The sequence below is a fragment of the Bubalus bubalis genome, chromosome 3 (genome assembly GCF_019923935.1).
Source record: "Bubalus bubalis isolate 160015118507 breed Murrah chromosome 3, NDDB_SH_1, whole genome shotgun sequence".
In the NCBI taxonomy this organism is placed as follows: Eukaryota; Metazoa; Chordata; class Mammalia; order Artiodactyla; family Bovidae; genus Bubalus; species Bubalus bubalis.
In genome coordinates this window covers 110,681,546-110,706,573 of record NC_059159.1, presented here as the reverse complement: position 1 = coordinate 110,706,573, position 25,028 = coordinate 110,681,546, and the positions used below count along the sequence as shown (strand labels likewise).

Below are 25,028 nucleotides of genomic sequence, written 5' to 3'. Positions count from 1 at the left end.
AGCATCAGGGCAATGCTCAGGTTGGACTTTAGAATCGAAAGGGGTGTGAGGGAACTGGACTTGGGAGCTTCATAAACAGGCGAGAAGACCCAGAAGCAAAGAGCGGTTCATTTTCTCTTCTCGAAGCAAATCCTTCTAACTCGTTCTGGATGGGTGGGTGAGGAGGGAGAATGAGGAGGGAAGGGAAATGTCTGCCAAAGACTCTAGACAAAGCGTGAGAACTCAGAGGGCGAAAAGCGGGCTTGACTGAGAAAATCGGAAGGAGAAAGGCTGAGGGCGGACAATCGAGCTAAAAATAGAAACGCATCCTCCACAGGACTATTTCTTTCCAGCTCCACCCTGGAGCCGGCAGCCGGGCCAGTAACTAGGCTCCGCGCAACAGCAGCGCGGTCAGGCTCGGCCCCGCCTCCCCGGCCGGGTGACTGAAGACAGAGGCGCGGCGTCGGGCACGTGACGTCAAGGCGCTCCCCGCCGCCGCCGCCGCCGTCGGGGTTTTCGCTGACGCACAGACCCCGCCCCCTCCCTCTTTCCATCGCGGGGCGGAGAGAACGCGTCAGTCGGCTGGAGCGCGGACCTGCCTGCATCACCGTTTGGGGCTCCTCGTTCCTGGGAGCTGCACAGCTTCCCCGGCGGTAGCGAAGCGACAGACAGCGCCGTTCGCGGGCCCTTGCGGTCCTCGGGCTTAGCTGCGCGTGCCCCGCTCGTCCTCGGAGTCAGCCAAACTCGCGGCCGGTGGAGGTGTGAGGCGACGACGGGCGAGCGCAGCGAGCAGCCTTAGCCGCTGCGGCCTTCTGTACTACTCCCTCCGCCCCCTCCTCCTCCGCTGCTCCCCCCACCGCTTCCCTCCCCCCACTTCCCGAGCTCCGGCGTGTCCCGGCCACGCTCGGGGCTGCTGCGGGAACAAAGGAGGACTCCGCGGCGGCGGCGGCGCCACCTCCGCCTGCGGCTCCAGCCCGCGGCGGCGGCTCTAGGGCTTCCGGCTCGCCCCTCCCGGAGGGCTCGGCCCGGTCCCCACCTCGCCGGCGTCGTGCGCGAGCCCGGCTCCCGCGGTCGAAGAGTAAGTAGCACGGGGCTAGGGGAGGGCGCCCGGCTGCTAGTGCCGGGACGCGGGTGGGAGTGGGGAACTAAGCGCCGCGAGCCGGCGAAGCCCGAGCGGCCCACGGATGGCGGCGTCAGGGGGAGGGGAGCCCGCCTGCCAGCTCAGGAAGCACAAAGACGGAGGCGGCATCCTGTCGTCGTGACCGGAGGCCGGTTCCCTGTGCCCCGGACTCGCTCTCACCCGCACGGTCGGAGAAAAAAATGCCCGGCGTGCGGCCTCAGAGAGATTCGAGTTCCGGGCCTCGCTCAAATCCATCCCGGCCGCCTTCTGCGGTGGCGTCCCGCCTGGGCCGCCGAACCGGGAAAGACAAAGAGGCGGTGGCGATGGCCGCGCCCCCAACCCCTTGCTCGCCGCACCCCCCTTCTCCGCCTCCTCCGAGGAGCCTTTCAGGGTCGGGGGTCGGGGGTCGGCGAGGCACCGGCAGGGTGAGGGGCCTGCTTGGCCTACGGAACTGCTGTTCTGCATGACTCAGTGGTTTTTGGAGAAGGCCCTGCTGGGCATTCCTGAACGAGGCCTCTGCTTGGAAGGGCATAGGGTTAGGGGTGGAGGACTAGTGGGATTCGAACTTGTATTAAAATCCCCTGGAACGTTGGGCGATAGGGACTTCTCTGTGGTGGTTCAGTTTTACCGAGGTTGCTGCGTTTCTCGCCGGAGATCCTTTTCATGAAGGAAATGGAGCACCTTCCCCTTTGTTTCGTGCATTTAGGCTGATAAACGTGAAAATTTTTGCCTTCTTTCCACGCACTCCGTGGATATGTGTTTTGGGAAAAGGCCTGGGTTATCTTTATTGACTGAATGTTTCCTATTAATCTGGTCTAAGAACACAGTAGTATATAGGTCATAGAGCCGCTGTTCTTTAACTTGGCCTTTGGGTGATTTACAGACTTTCTTAAAAAATTAAACGAATCCTTATTTTACTCCTTATTTTTAAAGTAGGGATTCAGAACTGAATTGGTGAAAATACTGAAATTTTATTTTTTCAAGTTTTCTTCTAAAAATGTCCCCCTCGAGAGATGTTTTAATCTTCCCTATTTTCTCTCTCTCAGGCTCTGTATTAAGCCTGAAAAGGAGCCTTTAAAATCACAGTAATCATCTCCATTTGGCAAGAGGAACGAAGGTCTGGAGAGTAAGGGCTTGCCCAAGGTCACTGGCTTAGTTAGAGGTAGATTAGAGACTAGAACTCCAGTCTCAACTCCGGGTAGGGTGACGATTCTTAACGTCTTGTGCACCTGAGAGAACTAAATTCACATAGTTGTAAAAGCCTTTTTTATTCATGTTGAGGATGGAGAATTTTTCAGTTACATGCTCCTGCCTTTTGTGGTTTTGTTTTTTAGCTATGAATTAGAGGAGGCCGCAAACTGTAAAGTTTATATATACATACGTACATTTCATCCTATATTTGATAGAGCTGACACAATGAATGCTTAAGTTTCTAACAACTTTATTAAAGATGCTAAGTAATAACGGTATTGTATTTTTTTTCTAAAATACAAATAGGGAAATGGCAACTTATTCCCCACACCCACCTCAAAATTGCCACTAAACAGGAGGGTTGTTTCTACCTTTGTGCTCTCTTCGTTATGCTTGGATTTTACAAACAACTCTGACCGTTTTGTCTTTGAGTGATTGGTGATACTTGCATTTCTGATTTGAGATTGTTCTTCCCTACCTCAGAAAAAACTAACAACCTTAATGGCATCTTTTTGTTGTGTTTGCTTATTATATTAGGTATACAAGTGCTGCATCTTTAGTTCTTGGGGTTGTGTAGGAGTTGGCAGGCTCTGAGATATAAATAGAAGCTGATTTCAGAGGCCCCTGTTGACTAGGCTTTATGTGAGAGCCTCCATCCAGCTCAGCCTGTCACATTGCAGCCTTGTGACAGGCTGAAGCGCCCGCCCATGTGATCTAAGCTTCTGAGAAATATTAAGGCAAGCTGTGCACTTGTGATGGCATTTAAAAGCTGCCTTTCTAGGGGGAGAAAAGTCTACCAGATGAGAAGCCATGTATAAGACTAATGTCCTGTTACCTCCTGTGTCTCAGTTTGGAGGCTATTTATGGTAAATTGAAGGTAGATACGTTTTCTGAAGAAAGTTGGAATACTTTGCATGTGAAATCATTGGTTAAGATCCCCACCCACATTTGTATAAACAAAAGATTTTAAGAATCAGGTTAATATTAATGTAAGTTGACTTTTAGGCCAGTTTACTCTTTAAGCCACTTGTCAAATGATAGCAAAAGTTAAAAATATAGCAGGTAAGCTAAAGCATAATTCTTAAGAGGACTTCCAGGAGTGGCTCTCCTTTTTGCATAGGGCAAAGATTCACATATTTTGCATGGTGAGGATGCAAATAAATGCACAATGCATTTTTTTTTGCACATTATACTCAAAATATTAAAAACTCAACTGAAAGTGTTTATCAATAAACTTCGTAAGTAATTTGAAATGTTTACACTATACTGCTCCAAAATGAGTCAGCTAAATTCCACTTACTATTTAAAGAGATGGTGTTAACTAAATTAGTACTGTTGTCTGAAGTAAGTTGCAAATATTGGTCAATTTCCATGCAAGCTTCATTGGCTTGAAATATTTTCAAGCTTGAAATAGGTCTTTTTGCTAACAAAAGGAAAGATTACTATCATTTAAATGGTTGGGGGAATAATTGTCCAGATTCAGGCCACATCAAATTTAGTTAGTCCTCTTCCTTTGTGTAATTTTGGTTAAAAGTGTTAAAACTTTATGATAACTCCCTAAAGAGTGTATTCTAGTTTGTGCTGGTTGGAACAAGCAACATGAAATTATAGGAAGTAACAAGCTCTAGCTGGAAGTACTTTCCTATATATACCTGAAATGTTCATAACTTGTAAGTCACCTCTTGTCAACATTCAGGTACAGTTGAATGACAATGACCAGAATTATTACAATCTCCCTTTGATAAAATGCCCAAATATGCTTTCTGTACATTCATACACAATTTAAGGTGACATGGAAACCTTCCAGGTTTTTAAAATTTTTTTCTTAAATATTTATGTTCTGTTAGCTCAGCAAATTTTACTAAATTTAGCAAAACATTACTGTATTTGTGTTAATTTTAAGAAGGCTTCTGGAATAGCAAGGTTATATTAAGTTATTTCTGGTAACCTAGCATTGAATATTAACCATTATTAAAGATTGTGTATATTGCTTTACTTTGCTATCTTGAAATTGAGCTTGGAAAAGTTTCGTTATTTTCTGGCATGAGGAAGACAAACGCTTGTTACAAGTTTTAATAGAATTGTTGGTTGAGAAATCTGTGGCTGATAATTTGTGCTTTGCAGGTTTCTAGGCACTGGCTTTAAAGTATACTTAGACCCGGATTTCACATGTCAAATGTAGAACAAAAGAAATTTCCTAGGCAACTGACCCCTGAATTCTTAAAGAGCTTCACTTTTTGGTGCCAGGGTAACAGGAAGAGCTAGATGATCTACCAGCTCTCTTTTCAGTGTCCTATGTGCTTCAGGTGCTGCAGCATTTTAAAAGTACCCATGCTCTGCCCTGCGGCAGAATTGAATTAATTACAAGGGCCCAATATGTTCAGGTGTTTTAAGAAAGCTTTAGAGCTGCATCCACATACTACTAGCTTAAAGAACCACTAGTAGATATGAAGAGTCAGTTAATTTTGATGATTTGAAATGATCTGTCTGTAGTGTAGGAGAACAAAAAGTGATTTAAAGATACCAGTTAGAAAAATTGATTTAAACATAATTTTGTGTTTAAAGAATTAAACAATGGAAGGTGACCTTTTCAGGAATTAAACAGTGACAGGTGAAATTGTAATGTTTAATGATAGAATTTTTTTGTCCTAAAAATGTCAAGTCATGATAGACCATTGTTTATCAAGCTAAAACAGTTCCTTTCACGTTCTTTGTTTTGTAAAGGCAACAAAAGATTCATAATTTAGCCAATTTTAAAGATTAATAACACAATTTAGGCCTTTGTTAGAAACACAGTGTTTAGAAATGACAAAGATAAATGATGACTATTGTACTAATTTAGTGATTATGTGGTTTTTTCCTTTTCTTTCTTTTCTTTTTTTTTTTTTTTACTAAATTCTGGTTTCTAAAATTTTGATTTTGTTCTGTTTATAGCAGAAAAATGGCTCAGGAGACTAACCAGACCCCAGGGCCCATGCTGTGTAGTACAGGATGTGGCTTTTATGGAAATCCTAGGACAAATGGAATGTGTTCTGTTTGCTACAAAGAACATCTTCAGAGGCAGCAGAATAGTGGCAGAATGAGCCCAATGGGTAAGTTGTTTCCAAGAAATAACGCATTTGAAGAACTGGTGGCCGCAAAATATACAACCAAGAATTGGGTCCTCAAACTGAGAATCAGTGCTGAAAGTCCAAGGAAAGAAGACCTGAGAAAAGCTTGAAACTTAAAGCAACAACCAAGTACTTGGAATGACTGCATGAGGAATGAGTGACATCTACAAGCATCTTCTAGCTTATTCTTTTCCCTTTTTGAGGTTTTATTGGCTATGACTTTTTTATTTATATTTTTTGTTGTTTGGATATCACTTAAGTGTAAGAATCTGCGGCACAGTGAAAAAGTGCATAAGTCACTAACCTAATTAAATGCAAGTATTTGTTACTTATTAATAGTTTTGATAATGAGTGTTTCTAGTGTTGCTTCATTTCTTACCAATCCTTTTTTTAAACAGGGACAGCTAGTGGTTCCAACAGTCCTACCTCAGATTCTGCATCTGTACAAAGAGCAGACGCTAGTTTAAACAACTGTGAAGGTGCTGCTGGCAGCACATCTGAAAAATCAAGGTAAGATTAAACATATCTGAGTATTTATAATAATACAGGGAGGAAATAAAGATGACTGATATAATTACGAATGTTAATAAATGTATGTGTTACAACATACATATTTACATTATAATAAGATGTTAATACATTAGATGCCTGCATGTGTTGCACAATTGGGGATTCCAGTGTCCTTTAATATATGATCATGTAGGTCATTGAGTAAAGATGTGTATAATAATGCACTGCTGCTGAGTAGCCTCAAGGATACTGTGTTGAAAATGCTGTGCTTTTTCTTGTAATTGAGGTGTGAAGATTATAGAGAATGAGGCTCTACAGATTATTGCACTGCTACATAAGGCATTCTGGCAAAGTTGTCCCTTTTGCCTTTAAATTACAGGCACAGCTAAATATTTCTAGTTGCCTCTGATGGAATACTAACCTATACAAATATGCAGGCTTGAATTGATGAGCCATTTATCAGATCGGTCTCCTTATTCTCAGACATTTGTGCTGGGCATCCTTTTTAGAGTATTTAGCTCCATTTAATATGTTGAACTGACAACTTACTATCTCATCAAGTACCCTTAACATCTTTAAAAATGTTTGCTTGAACTCAAATAGAAATATGCCTGTGGCTGCCTTGCCTGTAACTCAGCAAATGACAGAAATGAGCATTTCAAGAGAGGACAAAGTAACTACCCCGAAAACAGAGGTGTCAGAGCCAGGTATGCTTTTTATCTGATTCTTTAATCTCTTCTCTGCCCATCCCCCATTACCTTTGCACCTACAAATCAGCACTTTATCATGTGAAGGCTGGAAATGTCAAGAATTTAATGAATTTAAAAGGTAGGTTACCACTACATTTTAGAAGTATCTAAACATTAAAGAAGGTTTTGTGAAACATTAAAGAAGAAATTATGAAAGTTAAATTGCAAAGCCATGGATAAAAAATAATGAAAAGTGTTTAGTCTTGGATATTGTCAGTAGTGCAGGACACACTCAAACAAAAGAACATATTGAACACTGAAACTTTCAAGATGAAGTGTGGGATCCCTATGGGAGTTTAAAACTCAGTGTGGAATGGCATTTTGGTTTTCATTAAATAGTGACTGAGTCTGTGCTGAACTTAACATTAAAGAAAGCACTTCTGGTTGTGCTCTGTTGTCAGGTCGACTTTTTTACTTTCCATTGCTAGACCCTGGAACCGTGATTTGCATACTCTGGTGGTGCACATAGTTGATTTGATCAATTCATTGTTTCCTGGTATAGTGTTGACTGGGACACAATGTTAAAACCTTTAGTGAGAAAATAGTGTTGGATATATAATCTGCTTTGGAAGCTTGCTTTTGCTAATATTACATAGCCAAGCTTATGTGAACAGTATAAGTCTTCACTGATAAAGCTAAGGTGAAAATTTTTATGTTGGGTGGTTGAATCCATATTTGGTATTTAAAGTTCCATCCTTATGATGAAAAACTGACCAAATTAGTGTTGTTCTGTTTCATTTGTTTGTTATTTAAAAAACAAAATCTTGGAACAGTACTCTTTTGGATTAGATCCTGTAACTATGTCTATGCATTTATTATTTCTTCACCTGAATGCACTTTGCTGCTCTGCCATTTCTGTATCAGTTTTCTTTTCTTAACTACTCCCACCCCCACCAAAGTCTTTTTTTAAGAACCACTGTCCAGTTTTCACATGTAGCCAGGGAAATGGCTGTCACGTCCCCTAGACTATTCCACAGACTGTCGACACTTCATTATACCATCACGAAAATACATTAGGGTTGCCATGGTAGATTGTTAGGAATAAGTAAAATAGCTAGAGTATTACCAGTGGTATAATATTATACTGTTAATTTCACTGGATATATCACTAATGTAAATGAATTCTAAATTTGGAGAGAATTTCAGTAAGTTGTCATTAAACCAGTTGGTTTGCTATAGAGTTTGGATTTATGCTGATAGTATTAATGCTGGCCTATTGTTCAGGCAGTAATTCTAGTATTGTATGCTTCAATTTGCTGTTCTTGGGATTTGGACTAATATTAATTTTAAAAATGTAGGATTAAATTTTGTTTTAAATAACCTGGAAGTAATATGAACTTACAGTTTTATCTGCGGTTTTATCTTTATATTGATAAATTCTGTTGAAGTCATGAGTGAACTTAAACTTAGATCCCTTTTACCTAGAGAAACGGACTTTTTAAAGTAGGTCATGTCTCTCATTAAGTATCACAAAGTAAATTAAAGCTGTGCTGTAAAAATTTTGTTTTGCCTATGGAATCCTTAAGCTTCACAAGTATTTATATTGTCCTAAAGACAGTGTTTGCTAATCTTCAAAAGAAGGTTTTTTTTTTCTTTTTTTAAAAGGCTTCCATATTTTCTGCATAAGACAATATAAAGCACTTTTTAAAATGATGCAATAATTGTGAAATTTTAGAGTCTGAGAGGTTAATGATTTGGGTTTTACTTGTCAAAATTTACTGGGTTTATCTACAGTTTTTCTTTTAACTTTTCAGTATAAAAACAAAATGACTTTATAGCTGAGTACCTCAGAAGTTGGTAGCCTTATTTACTGAGTATTAATGAATTTGAATCTGCCCTAATTAAGAAGATTGCATTTAGGTATTTGCAGTGTGGAAACTGAGCAGATGACCACATTTCTCAGGTCTTTAAAACCTAGAATTAGGGTTTTGTTTCCCAGTCCTAAAGTGAGTTTAATGGAATTTAAGTGGAGTGATAATAAAGTGAAAGATTGTATTTAAAATTACATGTTATATGTTTTCTTTCAAGAAGGGCTTCAACATTTTTATGAGGAGTCTTAATGTTGTTTAGTTTTTGACTTATTAGATAATTGTCAGCCAAAGAGTTGACAAACTTCTAATTTTTATCCTTGTTTTTTCAGTTGTCACTCAGCCCAGTCCTTCGGTTTCTCAGCCCAGTACTTCTCAAAGTGAAGAAAAAGCTCCTGAGTTGCCCAAACCAAAGAAGAACAGGTGTTTCATGTGCAGAAAGAAAGTTGGCCTTACAGGTATTCAAGAGCTCCTGGTTACTCCCTATGGAACTAGTCAGTCTTAAACATAAAACACCCAACTTTCAAGAATAGGAAGTTTCCACAGTAGGCTGGAAAGGGGACAGTAAGAAGAAGTTGATTTGCTTTCCATTGGTCTCTAATCCTATGAAACCCTTTCCTGACTTCAGGCCTTCTGAATTATTTTCCTTTATAGGATTAGTAAAACTTCATGTCTTGATTCTTTGCTTTGTTCTTCTGGGGGAAAGATAGTTGAACTAAACAGTAATCACCTACTTTGAGCCAGACACAAAATGTTCTAGATACTTTTTAATTGTTTTTTGTTAATTGTTTTTTTAAATCTCAGAACTGTATGTGGTTGTCTTCTACAACACATTTCCTTCTACAATGTGCGGAAACGTTATTAGTATATAGTAGGAAGGCAGTGGCACCCCCACTCCAGTACTCTTGCCTGGAAAATCCCATTCACAGAGGAGCCTGGTAGGCTGCAGTCCATGGGGTCGCTAAGAGTCGGGCACGACTGAGTGACTTCACTTTCACTTTTCACTTTTATACATTGGAGAAGGAAATGGCAACCCACTCCAATGTTCTTGCCTGGAGAATCCCAGGGACGGTGGAGCCTGATGGGCTGCCGTCTATGGGGTCGCACAGAGTCGGACACGACTGAAGTGACTTAGCAGCAGCAGCAGCAACAGCAAGACTAGAATTTAAATCCAGTTCAGTCTGACTCCAGAGCTTTGTGATTTTTCTACTGTGTTTGATACCTACCAGAGTTTATGGAAGATAGTTACTTGTATTTCTCACCATGTCAAAAGAGGTTGAAAACACTTTCACAATTTAAAATGACAGTTGGTTTAATGTTACAGAGAGTCATGAAAATCTGGTTCCTTTTCTATATTTACTTTGTTTCTTCTAATTGCTATAAGTTCCTAAATGACTCTTCCTTCCTTTTATATGTACAGGGTTTGACTGCCGATGTGGAAATTTGTTTTGTGGACTTCACCGTTACTCTGACAAGCACAACTGTCCATATGATTACAAAGCAGAAGCTGCAGCAAAAATCAGAAAAGAGAATCCAGTTGTTGTGGCTGAAAAAATTCAGAGAATATAAATTACTACTTGTGAAGAGACTGATAATTTGTTTTTATTTTAATATACCGTAGGAAAACATTAAAGAGCAGATGCATGGCCATTTTCCTTTGATGTTCTCCAGAGTTTTACTTTACACTTGTCTGTCTTATAATTGATATTTTAGGATGTTTGGGTGTTTGTTACAGGCAGAATTGGATAGATACAGCCCTACAAAATGTATATGCCCTCCCCTGAATAAAATTGGATGAAAATCTGCACAGGAAATTGAAATACACAGATAATAAGGACAAAATTTAGTTCCTTTGTGCCAAACAAAATAACTGAAATACCTATCTGCATGTTTGCAGCATATCTGCCTTTGGGAATGTAATCAAGGTATAATCTTTGGCTAGTGTTATGTGCCTGTATTTTTTTAAAGAAATGGTACACCAGAAAAGGACTGGCAGTCTACTTCTACCATAGTTAAACTTCACCCTGTTAATTTCCACATGTTCCTTGGAAGCAGGAAGAAAGCTATAAAAAGAATCAGACCTTTCCATGAAACCAGTGTTCGGTGCCATATGTAAGCCTGGTTAATTGGTGTTCTAAAAACTGTCAAATAAGACACTCTGTGAAAGGTACACATTGTTTAACTGGTTAAAGAGTAAAATGCATCAAGCCAACAGGGTCTTGAGCTATCTTTGAAGCTTATTATGCTGGCCTGCACCAGACAATGTCTGCATTACTCATTGCTAAAAATGTTGTGTAGAACAAAACTGCACTAGGATTAATTTATTTACAAGAAGAAATTAAAACTCTACGTTTGGTTTTCACATACAGCAGCTCTTTGAAGTAACATGCATCTGAATTTTAAGTTGCAAAGGTATCTGAATAGTTAATTTTTCATGTGCATATTTTGTTGAATGTTTTGGTTCAAGAAAGAATGTTTAAAGCTTTTTTAAAGACTTCAGTTCTTAATGTAACTGTACCCTTCTGCATGGAAAATCATAACCAACATGGCTGCAGTAGACTTCTTAGTGGTATCCAGCACCACTTGCAGAGGGCTGCTTTATATTAATTGTACTTGGGTGTAGGACTCTAGTGTTCTTGGGTGTATTGCATGGGCTGCATTATCTACAGCATTGTACAATAACAACTAGAAGAGGCAGTATACTTCACTGATGCTTGTCTGGTAATATCACTTCTGTGTTATAATGGAAGGTTTTTTGTGATGTATGAAACTTGTGTTTTTTATATATAAATGAGTATAGTTAGATTAGTGTCGTGGTAATGCCTGTTTTCATCTGTAAATAGTTTTAAGTATGTACACGAGGCACTACTTCTGATTTATTGCAGTGTTCAGTCTTAGTTTTTACTTTTATTCTTAAAGCATTCAGTTTTGCTTTCAATTTTATGTACCTTAGTTCTAAAGTTAGATCTGCAGATGTGTACAGATAGTACATATTTATGTATTGCACATAATCATGCTATTCAGCATTGATGCTATATTGTATTATGTAAATAATAAAAGCCATGTACAGAGGGAGACTTTCCACTTGTTTATTGGGTTTTTAAGCCATAGTTAGATATCCTAAAGGGGGATAATTAGGAAATGTTTGATATTGAACTTTAGTCGTGTTTATAGACTTTGCATGGCTATATTATAATTTTTTTTTTCATTTCCATCCCTAAACATTCACATGAGAACCATGAGATGAGTGTTAAACATCTCTTATGGTACATAATAGGCAGTTTAATTTTGAAGACATGAATAGGCACTTTTAGGATCAAAACAGTGTTAGAATTTAGGTCAGTTATTCCATCCTATCTCCCTTTTCTCTTGTTCTTTTTTGCTTTATAAATGGCACTTTAGGCATTACAATTGGTTTATAGCAACTGGCATAGTTTTATTTGGGGTTTGATTCTAATGTTGAGATGGTCCCATGGGCTTGGTCTTTGCAGGTGCCATGTGAGATAACAAAGAACAAGAGCTAACAGTGGCATGTTGACTTGGCCAATGCAATAGCTGAAGCCAAAAAGCAGAACCATTACATCTCAATGATGGAGTTGGAAATATTCAGTACTTACCATGATGATTCGCTGCCACCTGTCACAGTTCTTTGCTGCTACTTTTGCTTCAGGTGAGGGGATATGTATACTATTGAAGTATGAGACAAGGATAGTGTCTCGAATTATGAAGGATACTGAATCACAGTTGAGCTAAAAATTGTGTTCGAAGGCAAAGAATTTTTATTCAAAGTTTAAGACTTTGTTTTCCTTCAGTGCTACCTCTGTAAACATTTGCTTGATAAGTTTTTAAATCTTCAGGTTTTGAAATCTAAGAGGGGTATATTGGGGGCAAAGAAGACTTAGATGGAAAAATGATGGACCTTGGGCTTCACTTGTCTGTAATGGTCTTTGAAATAAGTAGCATGAGATTATGGTAATGTTTCCATAATCATTTCTTATGTGAAATATATAGAACATATCTGACTTAAGGATTTGATTTGTCAGGAGCATCAGCTGGGGAGAAGAGATCAAAGTGTGTAAGGCAACTAGGAAGATTCAATTGTACCAGGACTCCTGTATTCAAACCTGAAAGTTTCTCAGGCAAGATTATATATAAATGGGCTTTAACTTAAATGTACACTGACATAAAGCATTTAAGACTAATACCACATTTCTCCTTGCACTTTGTACATCCCCACCCCAGACATGTTTTGACAGTGAATGATATGAATTACCTTTTTGGCCTAGGGATAGTCTCTTATAGCTCTTTTCAGTGGGCTTTATCTGCAAAACTAGGGCCGATGGTTTGAGCAGAAGTGGTTTTTCCACAGCATGAAATTGCAAAGAAAAAAACTGCAATATAGGTGAAATGACTTACTAGTTAAGATAATGGACCCTAAAAACAGGCTTCTTCATCTGTAAGGAAGGATAAAAATACCTGGCGCTTAATGTTCCGTATTAAATTTTTTAAGGACTTGCTAGGTTCATAGCAAAGTTGAGAGATAAGTGCAGAGATTTCCCATGCACCCTCTTCACCCACACCACATACATTGCTGTATTACCAACATCGACCACTAGAGTGATAACATTTTGTTAAAGTTGATGAACCTATATTAAAGTCCATAAATTATAGTCAGCGATTGGTGTTTTCTGAGTTTGCACAAATCTATAGTGACAAACCCATCATAATATACAACTGCCAACTACTGACCTTTTTACTGCTGCTATAATTTTTCCTTTTCCAAAATGTTATATGTGGGATTGTACATTACATATCCAACCTTTTCAAATTGGCTTCTTACGCTTAGTAATCAACTTAAGTTTTCTTCATGCCTTTTCATGGCTTGACAGCTCATTTTTTTTAGTCTTGAATAATCCATTTTCTGGATGTGCCGTAGTTTATTCCATACACCTACTGAAGGATATCTTGGTTACTTGCAAGTTTGGGCAGTTATGAATAAAGCTGTTACAAACATTAGCCGATTTGTTTAGAATTAAGTTTTCAACTCGGGTAGGTAATATGTAAGAATATATATTTGGTTTTGTAAGAAATCATCAAACTCTTCCAAAATGGTTGTACGATTTTGCATTCCTACAGCATTGAAAGAGTTTCTATTCCACATCTTCACCAGCATTTATCAGTGTTCTGGGTTTTGGCTGTTCTGATAGGCGTGCAGTTAAATCTCATCATGGTAACTCGAATCTTTAGTATTAATTTGCAATCTGTTTGTATATCTTTGACGCGGTGTCTAATAAGCTCTTTGGCCCAGTAGTTTGTTTTCCTACTGAGTTTTTTAAGAGTTCTTTCTATATCTTAGATAACAATTCTTTATCAGATGTGTCTAGCAATCTGTAGTTCGTCCTCGGGTTATTACTAATTTTAATATCCTAGAGTAATGATTTCTAGAACTTGGAAAGAAAATTTTTTGATAACAGGATTGGTTACATTTAAGTTGTATAATGAAAAGGTAAAGATCTATAACTCAGTTTTAAGTGATAAGAATCATTCTTTTCAGTTGCATTAAATCAAGTTCTTTGCTAAGAGTGGGCAAAACTCTACTAAGTAATATAACAGCATATTAAGCATATTAGTTGTTATTGTATTTTTTGAATTGGTAATATATTCACAGGGTTTGAAAATGAATTCATTGATACACATTGAGAAGCAAAGCATTTTTCATTTTGTTGCATATGACCCATTCCAAAGATAAGTTTTAGGTAACTGTCATAACTTGGAAAGTTTATCTCCTCTGTGTCATGTAAATGTTTGTGTACAGAGACTTAATTTGACTCATTTGCTTAAATATCTGCAAAGTTACAGTGAATTTTGTTTATAAATTTAGCTTATAATTTTGGAGGGAATGATGGGTGTGGTTTCTGATTGATTAGCAGTAAGATTATATAGCCTTAAACTACGTAGAAAGGTTTCCATGGGCAAAGCAGCGTGTTATTAACAAAAAGTAATTTGAAATTTGATAAAATAGTTTCTTAATGTTTGTACAGTCTGCTTTAAAGCAAATGTGCATATACAACAACACAGAAGTGCTGTTTAATGCTTATTACTGTTTTCACACACAAACTCTGGTTTTTAATTCATATAAAAGCAAAGAGCATTAATTTGTGTTTTTCCCTAGGGTGCATTTCTGTTCTAGAAGTAAAAGTTAAACCATTTTGTGGCATAAATGTAAGACTCCATTTTGTTTACAACTAAGTACTCTTTTCTTTCTGGGATAGGTACTGACTTGTGATTGTACCTCACACGTGATACCTAAGTAAACAGCAAGATGACAGAAGGTATATGTTACTTTCTAGTTGGTTAATAGTCTGTTTTGAGTATATTTTTTGCTGACAGTTTTGATTGAAACAGTCACCACATAACCTCAAATTATATACATCTGAAACCATCAATAACACACCAAGGCTGTTCAGGAATTCAGTTGAGTCGCTGAGTCATGTCCAACTCTTCGCAACACTGTAGACCACAGCACACCAGGCCTCCCTGTCCATCCCAACTCACGGAGATTACTCAAATTCTTATCTCCATTGAGTGGGTGATGCCATCCAACCATCTCATCCTCTATCATCCCCTTCTCCTCCTGCCCTCAAACTTGCCCAACATCAGGGTCTTTTCCAGTGAGCCAGTTCTTCGCATCAGGTGGCCAAAGTATTGGAGCTTCAGCATCAGTTCACTTCAGTCGCTCAGTTGTGCCCAAATCTCTGCAACCCCGTGAATCACAGCATGCCAGGCCTCCCTGTCCATCACCAACTCCCAGAGTCCACCCAAACCCATGTCCATTGAGTTGGTGATGGCATCCAACTATCTCATCTTCTGTTGTCGCCTTCTCCTGCCTTCAATCTTTCCGAGCATCAGGGTCTTTTCCAATGAGTCAGCTCTTCGCATCAGGTGGCCAAAGTATTGGACTTTTAGCTTCAACAGCAGTCTTAGCAATGAACACCAGGACTGATCTTTAGGATGGTCTGGCTGGATCACCTTGCAATCCAAGAGTCTTCTCCAACACCACAGTTCAAAAGCATCAGTTCTTTGGCACTCAGCTTTCTTTATAGTCCAACTCACATCCATGCATGACGACTGGAAAAACCATAGTCTTGACAGACCTTTGTTGGCAGAATAACATCTCTGCTTTTTAATATGCTATCTAGGTTCAAAACTTTCCTTCCAAGGAGTCTTTTAGTTTCATGACTGCAATCACCATCTGCAGTGATTTTGGAGCCCAGAAAAATAAAGTCAGCTACTGTTTCCACTGTTTACCCATCTATTAGCCATGAAGTGATGGGACCAGATGCCATGATTTTAGTTTTCTGAATGTTGAGCTTTAAGCCAACTTTTTCACTCCTCTTTCACTTTCATCAAGAGGCTCTTTAGTTGTTCACTTTCTGCCATGAGGGTAGGGTCATCTGCATATCTGAGGTTATTGATATTTCTCCCAGCAATCTTGATTCCAGATTGTGCTTCCTCCAGCCCAGCGTTTCTCATGATGTACTCCGTATATAAGTTAAATAAGCTGCATATAAGTTACATAAGCAGGGTGACAATATACAGCCTTGACGTACTCCTTTTCCTATTTGAAAACAGTCTGTTATTCCATGTCCAGTTCTAACTGTTGCTTCCTGACCTGCAGATAGGTTTCTCAAGAGGTAGGTCAGGTGGTCTGATATTCCCATCTCTCAGAATTTTCCACAGTTTATTGTGATCCACACAGTCAAAGGCTTTGGCATAGTCAATAAAGCAGAAGTAGATGTTTTCCTGGAACTCTTGCTTTTTCGATGATCCAACGGATGTTGGCAATTTGATCTCTGGTTCCTCTGCCTTTTCTAAAACCAGCTTGAACATCAGGAAGTTCACGGTTTTCATATTGCTGAAGCCTGGCTTGGAGAATTTTGAGCATTAGTTCACTAGCATGTGAGATGAAAGCAATTGTACGGTAGTTTGAGCATTCTTTGGCATTGCCTTTCTTTGTGATTGGAATGAAAACTGATCTTTTCCAGTCCTGTGGCCACTGCTGAGTTTTCCAAATTTGCTGGCATATTGAGTGCAGCATTTTCACAGCATCACCTTTTAGGATTTGAAATAGCTCAACTGGAATTCCATCACCTCTACTAGCTTTGTTTGTAGTGATGCTTACTAAGGCCCACTTGACTTCACATTCCAGGATGTCTGGCTGTAGGTGAGTGATCACACCATCATGATTATCTGGGTCGTGAAGATCTTTTTTGTATAGTTCTGTGTATTCTTGCCAGCTCTTAATATCTTCTGCTTCTGTTAGGTCCATACCATTTCTGTCCTTTATTGAGCCCATCTTTGCGTGAAATGTTCCCTTGGTATCTCTAATTTTCTTGAAGAGATCTCTAGTCTTGCCCATTCTGTTGTTTTCCTCTATTTCTTTGCATTGATCGCTGAGGAAGGCTTTCTTATCTCTCCTTTCTATTCTTCGGAACTCTGCATTCAGATGCTTATATCTTTCCTTTTCTTCTTTGCTTTTGGCTTCTCTTCTTTTCACAGCTATTTGTAAGGCCTCCTCAGACAACCATTTTGCTTTTTTACATTTCTTTTTCTTGGGGATAGTCTTGATCTCTTTCTCCTGTACAATGTCACGAACCTCCGTCCATAGTTCATCAGGCACTCTATCAGATCTAGTCCCTTAAATCTATTTATCACTTCCACTGTATAATCATCAGCCATTTGATGTAGGTCATACCTGAATGGTCTAGTGGTTTTCCCTACTTTCTTCAATTTAAGTCTGAATTTGGCAATAAAGAGTTCATGATCTGAGCCACAGTCAGCTCACAATCTTGATTTTGCTGACTATATAGAGTTCCATCTTTGGCTGCAAAGAATATAATCAATCTGATTTCGGTATTGACCATCTGGTAATGTCCATGTGTAGAGTCTTCTCTTGTGTTATTGGAAGAGGGTATTTGGGAATTAGGGTAAAAGTCTACTTAGAAATGAATAAGAAATCTTTCTAACATATTTCTTAGATTTTAGTTGAATGCAAAAACTGTTTACAAAACAGCAATTACTTGAGCACTTACTCTTTTGGAGTTAGGAATCAGCCAGAAAAAATATAAACAAACTAGCTTAGATGAACTCAACTTAAACACCAGCATCTTGAGTAATTTGTGTGTATGGTGGTTTAGTCGCTAAGTTGTGTCCGACTCTTGTGACTCCATGGACTGTAGCCTGCCAGGCCCTTCTCTCCATGGTATTCTCCAGGCAAGACTACTGGAGTGGGTTGCCATTTCCTTCTCTGGGGGATCTTTCTGACCCAGGAATCGAACCCAGGTCTCCTGAACTGCAGGCAGTTTCTTTACTGACTGAGCTATGAGGAAAGCCTTAATTTGTGTGTATAACCCACAGCAAATTAAAAAATAATAGCTAATTCTTACTATGTTAAAAGCTTCTGTTCTCTTGTCCCCTCCTCATTACTAAAAAAAATGCATTCAAACATGCAAATTAGAATACCAATCAAATATGATTTAGAGTTTCTTCAAGCATTTCTTAAAAAAAAAAACTATCTTACCCTGATGTGCTGGTTCCATGTCCAAACCTATGAGAAAAGTACTTCCTTACTAGAGTGATGTTTCTTAAGGTATTCCTCCCCTAGACATACCTCATGTGCTTAGAAATATCACATATGTACCAAAAATAATTGGCTTCTAATGTCTTGCACTAAACAATGTTGTCGATGTAATTCTGTAAAAATTATACTTAAAAATTTTTAAATATGAATAGTTAGTATGCTCCCCTACCCTTTAGCCTCTAGCATCTATGTTATTTAAGTGGCTGCTAAAATTATCCATGTTTGAATACTTTTCATTACTAGCTATTCTGTGGCTTATTTGGTTGGCATGAAAATGAGATTGAATATTCGAGATAACCAGTTTCTTCCGTGGCTAGATTATATATCAGGTGACAGAAACATGAGACTTCTGAAATTTATCAAAGTGATAACACCTGTTAAAATGCAGTCAACAGGCATCAAGATATGCATTCATATTCATGCATGGCCCTTTAGCAGTCAAGAAATGGGCATGTTAATTGGGGTTTTTGATTAAAAGAAGGTGAGGCTTTTAAAGTTAATGAAGAGAAGCACTTTTTAGTTGGTTAATTGGAACCAAGAATTTTCTAGACTCTTAAGAGAGGTATTTTTAAGGATCCTAGTATTACAGCTAACCAATGATCAAATCTGCCCAGTGATGTACAACCCTTGGAAAGACTCCATACTGTATTAAACATAATATTTAGTACTGAGTCAAGCATTTAAAACTTTGCAGTAAAGTTACCTTGTTCAGTGTCATGTAAAGCTTAAGGACCAATGGCTGCTTTTTTAATGAGCTGGATGTATGACATATAGAAGAACCCAAATAAAACAGACCTATTAAAATTGTTACAAAAGGGTTCTCATAGGTTTTATCTGGGAAGCTATGTCATCCTTTACTGAGAACTGAGAGGAGCCAATAAATTATGTTTGACACTGAGCTTCTCCCTATGTCTGAGACATGCTGTGTGAGCAGGAATAGTGAAGCATACATCGTTTCTGCTTTCAAGAAGCTTATGATATACTGTATTAGGTAAGAATGACCTCAATTACTACATTGGCCATGTTGATTCTATAACTGAGAATGTATGTTTGAGTTTTAGAAGGATGAGTGGTTAGAATTAATGTTGGATATCATCCAATATATATCATCACTTGAAAATTTGTTGTAAGTAGAAAGCAAATTTTTCATTCCAAGGTGGGAAAACTGGAGTAGGTGGTGGTTAGATAATAGCTTTAAAGTCAGTTCAGGTTTGTGACTGAAAAAGTGCGACTCTGGAAAAGTTACTTAATCTTGAGTAACTGAGGACCTTCACCTGTGCAATCTTTAAAGATTAAAATGAGATTGACTATAACAGTAACGTCAAGTAATGTTAAGCACATTTTAAGTGCTTAATACAGATTCAGTGTTTCATAGCTATACTTACATAGCTATATTTGAGGCCAGATTCTGATCTTTGCAGTATAACAGTCGTTTTGCAATCAACTAAAATTCATTTGGTGGAACGGAAAGAAAACCCCACTGCTAGTTCTTATGCTGGGATACACATGTCCCTGGAACTGCATGCAAAGTCTGGAGTCTGTGTTTCTTGGCAGAATTTTCAAATTGATCCATGACTCAAAGATGACTCAGGATCTAAACAGCTTTCCTAGGAAGAACCTTGAGGATTTTAAGAGGGAGCTAGCTGTTATACAAGCCAGAAATAACAAATCCACCATGTTCAGACAATATTAAAAGAAAAGCAGAACCTTTTCTCTTGTTAGAGGCAGTAGCAATGGCTGCATGAGCTAAAGGAGGAAATGAATTCAGTTCAGTTCAGTCGCTCAGTCAATATCCGACTCTGCGATCCCATGAACTGCAGCACACCAGACCTCCCTGTCCATTGCCGACTTCCGGAGTTTATTCAAACTCATGTGCATTGAGTCCATGATGCCATCAAACAATCTCATCCTCTGTTGCCCCCTTCTCCTCCTACCTTCTGTCTTTCCCAGCATCAGGGTCTTTTCCAATGAGTCAGTTCTTTGCATCAGGTGGCCAAAGTATTGGAGCTTCAGCTTCAGCATCAGTCCTTCCAATGAATATTCAGGACTGGTTTCCTTTAGGATGGACTGGTTGGATCTCCTTGCAGTCCAAGGGGCTCTCAAGAGTCTTCTCCAACACCACAGTTTAAAAGCATCAATTCTTTTGCACTCAGCTTTCTTTATAGTCCAACTCTCAAATCCATACTGAATTGGAGGGTCACAAACAGTTCTCCAGTCTTCTAAAAAATAATCTTTCTTTGCCATTTTAAATTTGCTTTTCCCTGATACCCCTGTCCTGCTCTTCCCAAAACCAGCCCAGGGCCTTATGACATCATGCTTTGCATGATACACATTCTTGCAAGCCAAGAAATGAGAGTTTCAAGCACGTTATCTTAAATAGTGATTGTCTTAACCTTATAAGTCCTACTGTCCTCTCACAGCATTGGCTGAAATTGTAATAAGTGCTGGAGAGAAACTAAAGCATCTTTATGCTATTCTTTTCCAGGCTAAAATAGTAGAGAAGTTGAAAGTTACTCAGGATAATAGCACTTTATTACTGAGTGATTCCTCTTCTTGTGTGTATTATCTCCCTGAACCCATACCCCAGCCTGTTATTACTAGAAGAATGTCTTAGAATCAATCTTTGAAACTCTTCTAATGCTTCTTTCGCAGTCCATTGATTTAGACACAGAAGATGGATGAGATTTGCCTAAATCATGCTTAAGAGTAGCAAAATAGCCTAAATCTTTTACCACAGTTATTCCCAAACCTGTGGATAACCAAAGTCAAAACAGCAACAGCAAAAACAAATACTTCTGATTTACTTTTTGGTAAATCAGAATATCTGGGAGAATCTGTATTTTTGACAGCTCTCCCCTACATGATTTTATTAAATCAGATTTGGAAAACACTGTTTAGAATATATGTCTCCTCTCACACAAAATAACCCATGATGTATAAATAGGGGTGAGCTTGAACAGTTCAGTGTCTCCTTCACTGAACTATTGCAAATGGAGCTTTCTGTTTCTATTATCATCCCCACTTTAAAGCACTGGTACATGTGGCTTCTTTTAGAACTCTTGTATTTTCTATCCATGATTTCTAATACCATGTTAGAGTATTTGCAAAGTACTAAGGTAAAAGCAGATCCATTTTAGTTGTAATCCCATGGTTCCTTAATATGTGGCTCAGACATTTCACCTGGAAAATCCTTCCCAAGAGTAACAACTTAATCACATTCTTTGGAGTTCTGTGAAACTCAACAATAAAATTCAATAAATGCCTATGCTTTAAAGGCTTTGATGCCTGTCTACCAAACTCACTTTAAAATTCATTGGTGGCACTTGCTGGCTTTTCTACAACTTCTCTGCTTGGGTATGTATGTGCTCAGTCGTGTCTGACTCTTCATGACTCCATGGACTGTAGCCTGCCAGGCTTCTCTGTCCATGGGATTTTTCCAGGCAAGAAAAATGGAGTAGGTTGCCATTTCCTACTCCAGGGGATCTTCCCGATCCAGGGATTAAACCAGTGTCTCCTCCATTGGCAGGCGGGTTCTTTACCATTGCGCTGTCTGTACCCACCAGAGAAGTTGGCTTTTCTACAACTTCTTTGCCTGAGTACACCATCCTTTTTACTTGACATTTTACCTTACTTACTTTTACTTTACCTTACTTGTGCACTGATAACACTTTATTTGCCAACCAGCCTTGAAGGAAGGGTATTTAAAGCTGTAGTTAAAAAAAAAAAAAAGATGTAGTTGCACTTCCCTAGGTCTGGAGAAGAGTTAAGGAATGACAGTGGGAATAAAGTTTTCATTAATATTTTTCCTCTTCATTGTGTGAATTCTCGATAAAGATTTAGCAAGAATCCAAGACAAGGAAATCAGACAGCTCCCAGCATACCTACTGTTAGTGCTCCCTGGCACAACTTCAGAATCTTATTCAAAAGCATTTTCAGAACAGTAGATACCCATTTATATAAGTATAACTATATAATCAAAAGGTAGATATGAATATGCAGTCATTACCAAGGTCTTGACTTCATCTCTCTAAATGCAATCCAGGGTCACATGAGCATATACTAAGGGAATACAGAAGGGTTACTAGATTGAGGTTTTGGTCCCAAGAGAAATGGGACAGAGTCATTCAAAGAAGTGTGCCTCGTGATCTTCTTAGGAACAGAGGAAGGGCCCCGGGGCTGGAGTGAGGTAGAGGTGACTTTAACTGAAGAGGCTGGGCATCCTTAGATAATGTGTCTCAAAGAGGAACATTGTGGAAAAATATAAAGGACCTTGAAATTATACTCAAGTCGTTGCTTCAGTTCTTAACAGCAGTGTGGTTTGGAACATGTTACTTAACCCCTATGTTTCTTTCAATGGGAAGGTGGGACTAACAAGACAACTTTATGGGATTGTTGCCCCAGTTAAGTGAAACAAAATCTAAAGAGGTGAGCACAACATTTAGCACAGAACTGATGCTGATGCTTAAAAATATTTGCACCCTTTCTTTGCCGTCACACCTTCACTCTGCCTCCCCTCATCAACCCGAATTATCTCAACCAAGTTAAGCAAGATCAGAGCTGGAAAGGAGTGGAGGAGATATCAATGTTAAGCTCTCAATGATTATTATAAAAGCAGAATGGTTTATCTCCCTCCTGTGGAAGAGAAAGTGCTATTAATATAACAGTTGAGATGAATTCTGGTAGTGAAACCCCTCAGATTGATACTTGTCTAAGTCAGGTTACCTATGTTGCAAGAATAGGTCATCAGCTGTAGCCCAAGATGAATTGGATTTATGGGGGGTCTGGGGAAGATATAAGGTATCTTCTGCAAGGTATTTAGAAGGATTCTGAGGCCCCTCCTGCAAAGAGCAGCAGATTTAAGAAGTGGTTTACATAGTGGCAAGTGTAGACAGCGTAGGTAGAATGACCATATAGGAGCCAATAGAGTTCTTGAGATGAGAAGTATAATGACTTTGGGGACCTCCTGAGAGAAGGTAGAGATGAGCTATTAGGCAGTTTTGTTTTCTTGGTATTTTTTGACCTAAGTATCTGCTATGTGCTAGGCCATCTTGTAATTTAGGTTTACAGCACTTCCTTGGTGACATGATACATGATACATGGACTGCAAATGAACTTCACTGTAACCTGTTGTAAATTATCTGTCGCTGACTGGTATATACACCAGTATATACTATACTCCCATGAATTGAGTTGAACTAGATTTGACTTTATATGCCAAACCAGAGCTGACTTGTTTAAAAATTCCTCTTTATCTTTTCTTGCTTTGGGAACTGTATGACAGTGCATAAATATTTGAACATGACAAATTTAATGTGACATTTTCTACCTGTACTGCCAAAATTGAGCCAATGAGATTCGTTGAGTTCATTTTATTTGGTCCATTAGAGAATCCTAGGTTTTGAAAACAGTAGTTAATCACTTCTGTAGGAAAGTTAGGTCAAAAATAAAACCGTAAAAAGCCAAGAGTAACACATTCATGGAGTCAGGACCCCATTATAGTATCACAGTAGTTCTTCAGTAATGAACTGACAATTATTTGGTCTCACATTTTAGCAGATATAATATGAAGGATAATTCCGAAAGCAGTCAAATAATTATCAGCACCAGTATCTATATGAAGGAAGAATAAGAGGTGACAATGTAAAACATAATTTTTGATATTTTTCTTTTTTTAGCTGAAGATTCGGAAATATAAAAATGTTTTCCCACAGTTGAATTCAAATGTCTATTTACATGTTTTTCACCTCCACTAATTTGCAAGTTCCTTATACCCACCTTTGTATCACCAATGTCTAAGTGCCTGTACACAGTAGGAGCCCAAAGATGGTATGTCTCTCCTAAAGATCAATTTCTTTGCAAATCAAGTGTACAAAGTTTCATAGAGCTTCCATAACAAATTACTACAAATTTGGTGCCTTCAAACAATAGAAATTTATTCTGTCACAGTTCTTGAGGCTACAAGTCTGAAACTGTGTTGTCAGCAAGATTGGTTCCTTATGGAGGCTCTGAGGGAGAATCCAACCTGTGCCTCTCTCCTGGCTTCTGATAGATGTCGGCAATCCTTGACATGCCCTGACTTGAATCACTCCAGTCTCTGACTTTGACTTCACATGGTCTTCTTTCTTGCTATGTGTCCAAATTTCTCTCTCCTTTCTCTTATAAAGATGACAGTCATTGGATGTAGGGACCATCCTAACCCAGTATGACCTTTTTTTAACTTGATCTTCCAAATAAGATCACATTAACAGGTTCCAGAGATTAGGACATAAATGTGTCTTTTTGGGAGACACAATTCAACCCACTCCATAAAAGACATGACTAAGGATTAGAATAAAGTTTCAAGGATTAGAATAACTTTCCAAGGAGTCTTGCTTTAACTATTATGATGCAGAAAAAACAATTATGTTGACTATGATCCAGATATGATTTTTACATGAATATTAGTTATCAAGACCTTATTAATCTTCCCACAGATAAAAATTATATTAATATAGTTTCCTTGACATGACAGATTCATAAAGAAACCAATAACTCTCTTTGAGATTATCATGATGATTCTAAAAATTTTCATTTCCTTCTGGTTGTGAAAAATATTGGCATTTATTTTCAATGTTGACACATATTTTGAAGGATTCAGAAGAAAATAATCTCTGGCTACATGGCAGCAAAAGTGCTGCCTGCTCACCATCCCAGTTCCTCTTCCCCAGCACATGGGAAGACAGTTCTTCTCAAGGTTCCTTGCAGTTAGACATGTGTCACAATCTGACCAACAAACTAGGCAGAACTGAAGTAAGCCACTTCTAAATTTAGCCCTTGAAACATTCTGCTTAAGGCTCCTTCCTCCCCTTTCCCTGTTAGGATGACTTTGGGCCATATTTTCCAGTAGCACAGTTACCAGATGGAGGAGGGCTACCTGGACTT

At 38.8% G+C, this 25,028-nt stretch overlaps 1 protein-coding gene across 1 annotated transcript; it reads left to right on the top strand.

Moving 5' to 3' along the window:
- Positions 1-167: 167 nt before the first annotated feature.
- On the top strand, positions 168-11,542 carry ZFAND5 (zinc finger AN1-type containing 5). Its single transcript, XM_006049183.4, has 6 exons — positions 168-1,057; positions 5,225-5,382; positions 5,799-5,910; positions 6,514-6,617; positions 8,800-8,925; positions 9,888-11,542. The coding sequence occupies exons 2-6, from the start codon at positions 5,232-5,234 to the stop codon at positions 10,034-10,036; spliced, it is 642 nt and encodes a 213-aa protein (XP_006049245.1). The 5' UTR covers positions 168-1,057; positions 5,225-5,231; the 3' UTR covers positions 10,037-11,542.
- The last annotated feature ends 13,486 nt before the right edge of the window (positions 11,543-25,028 follow it).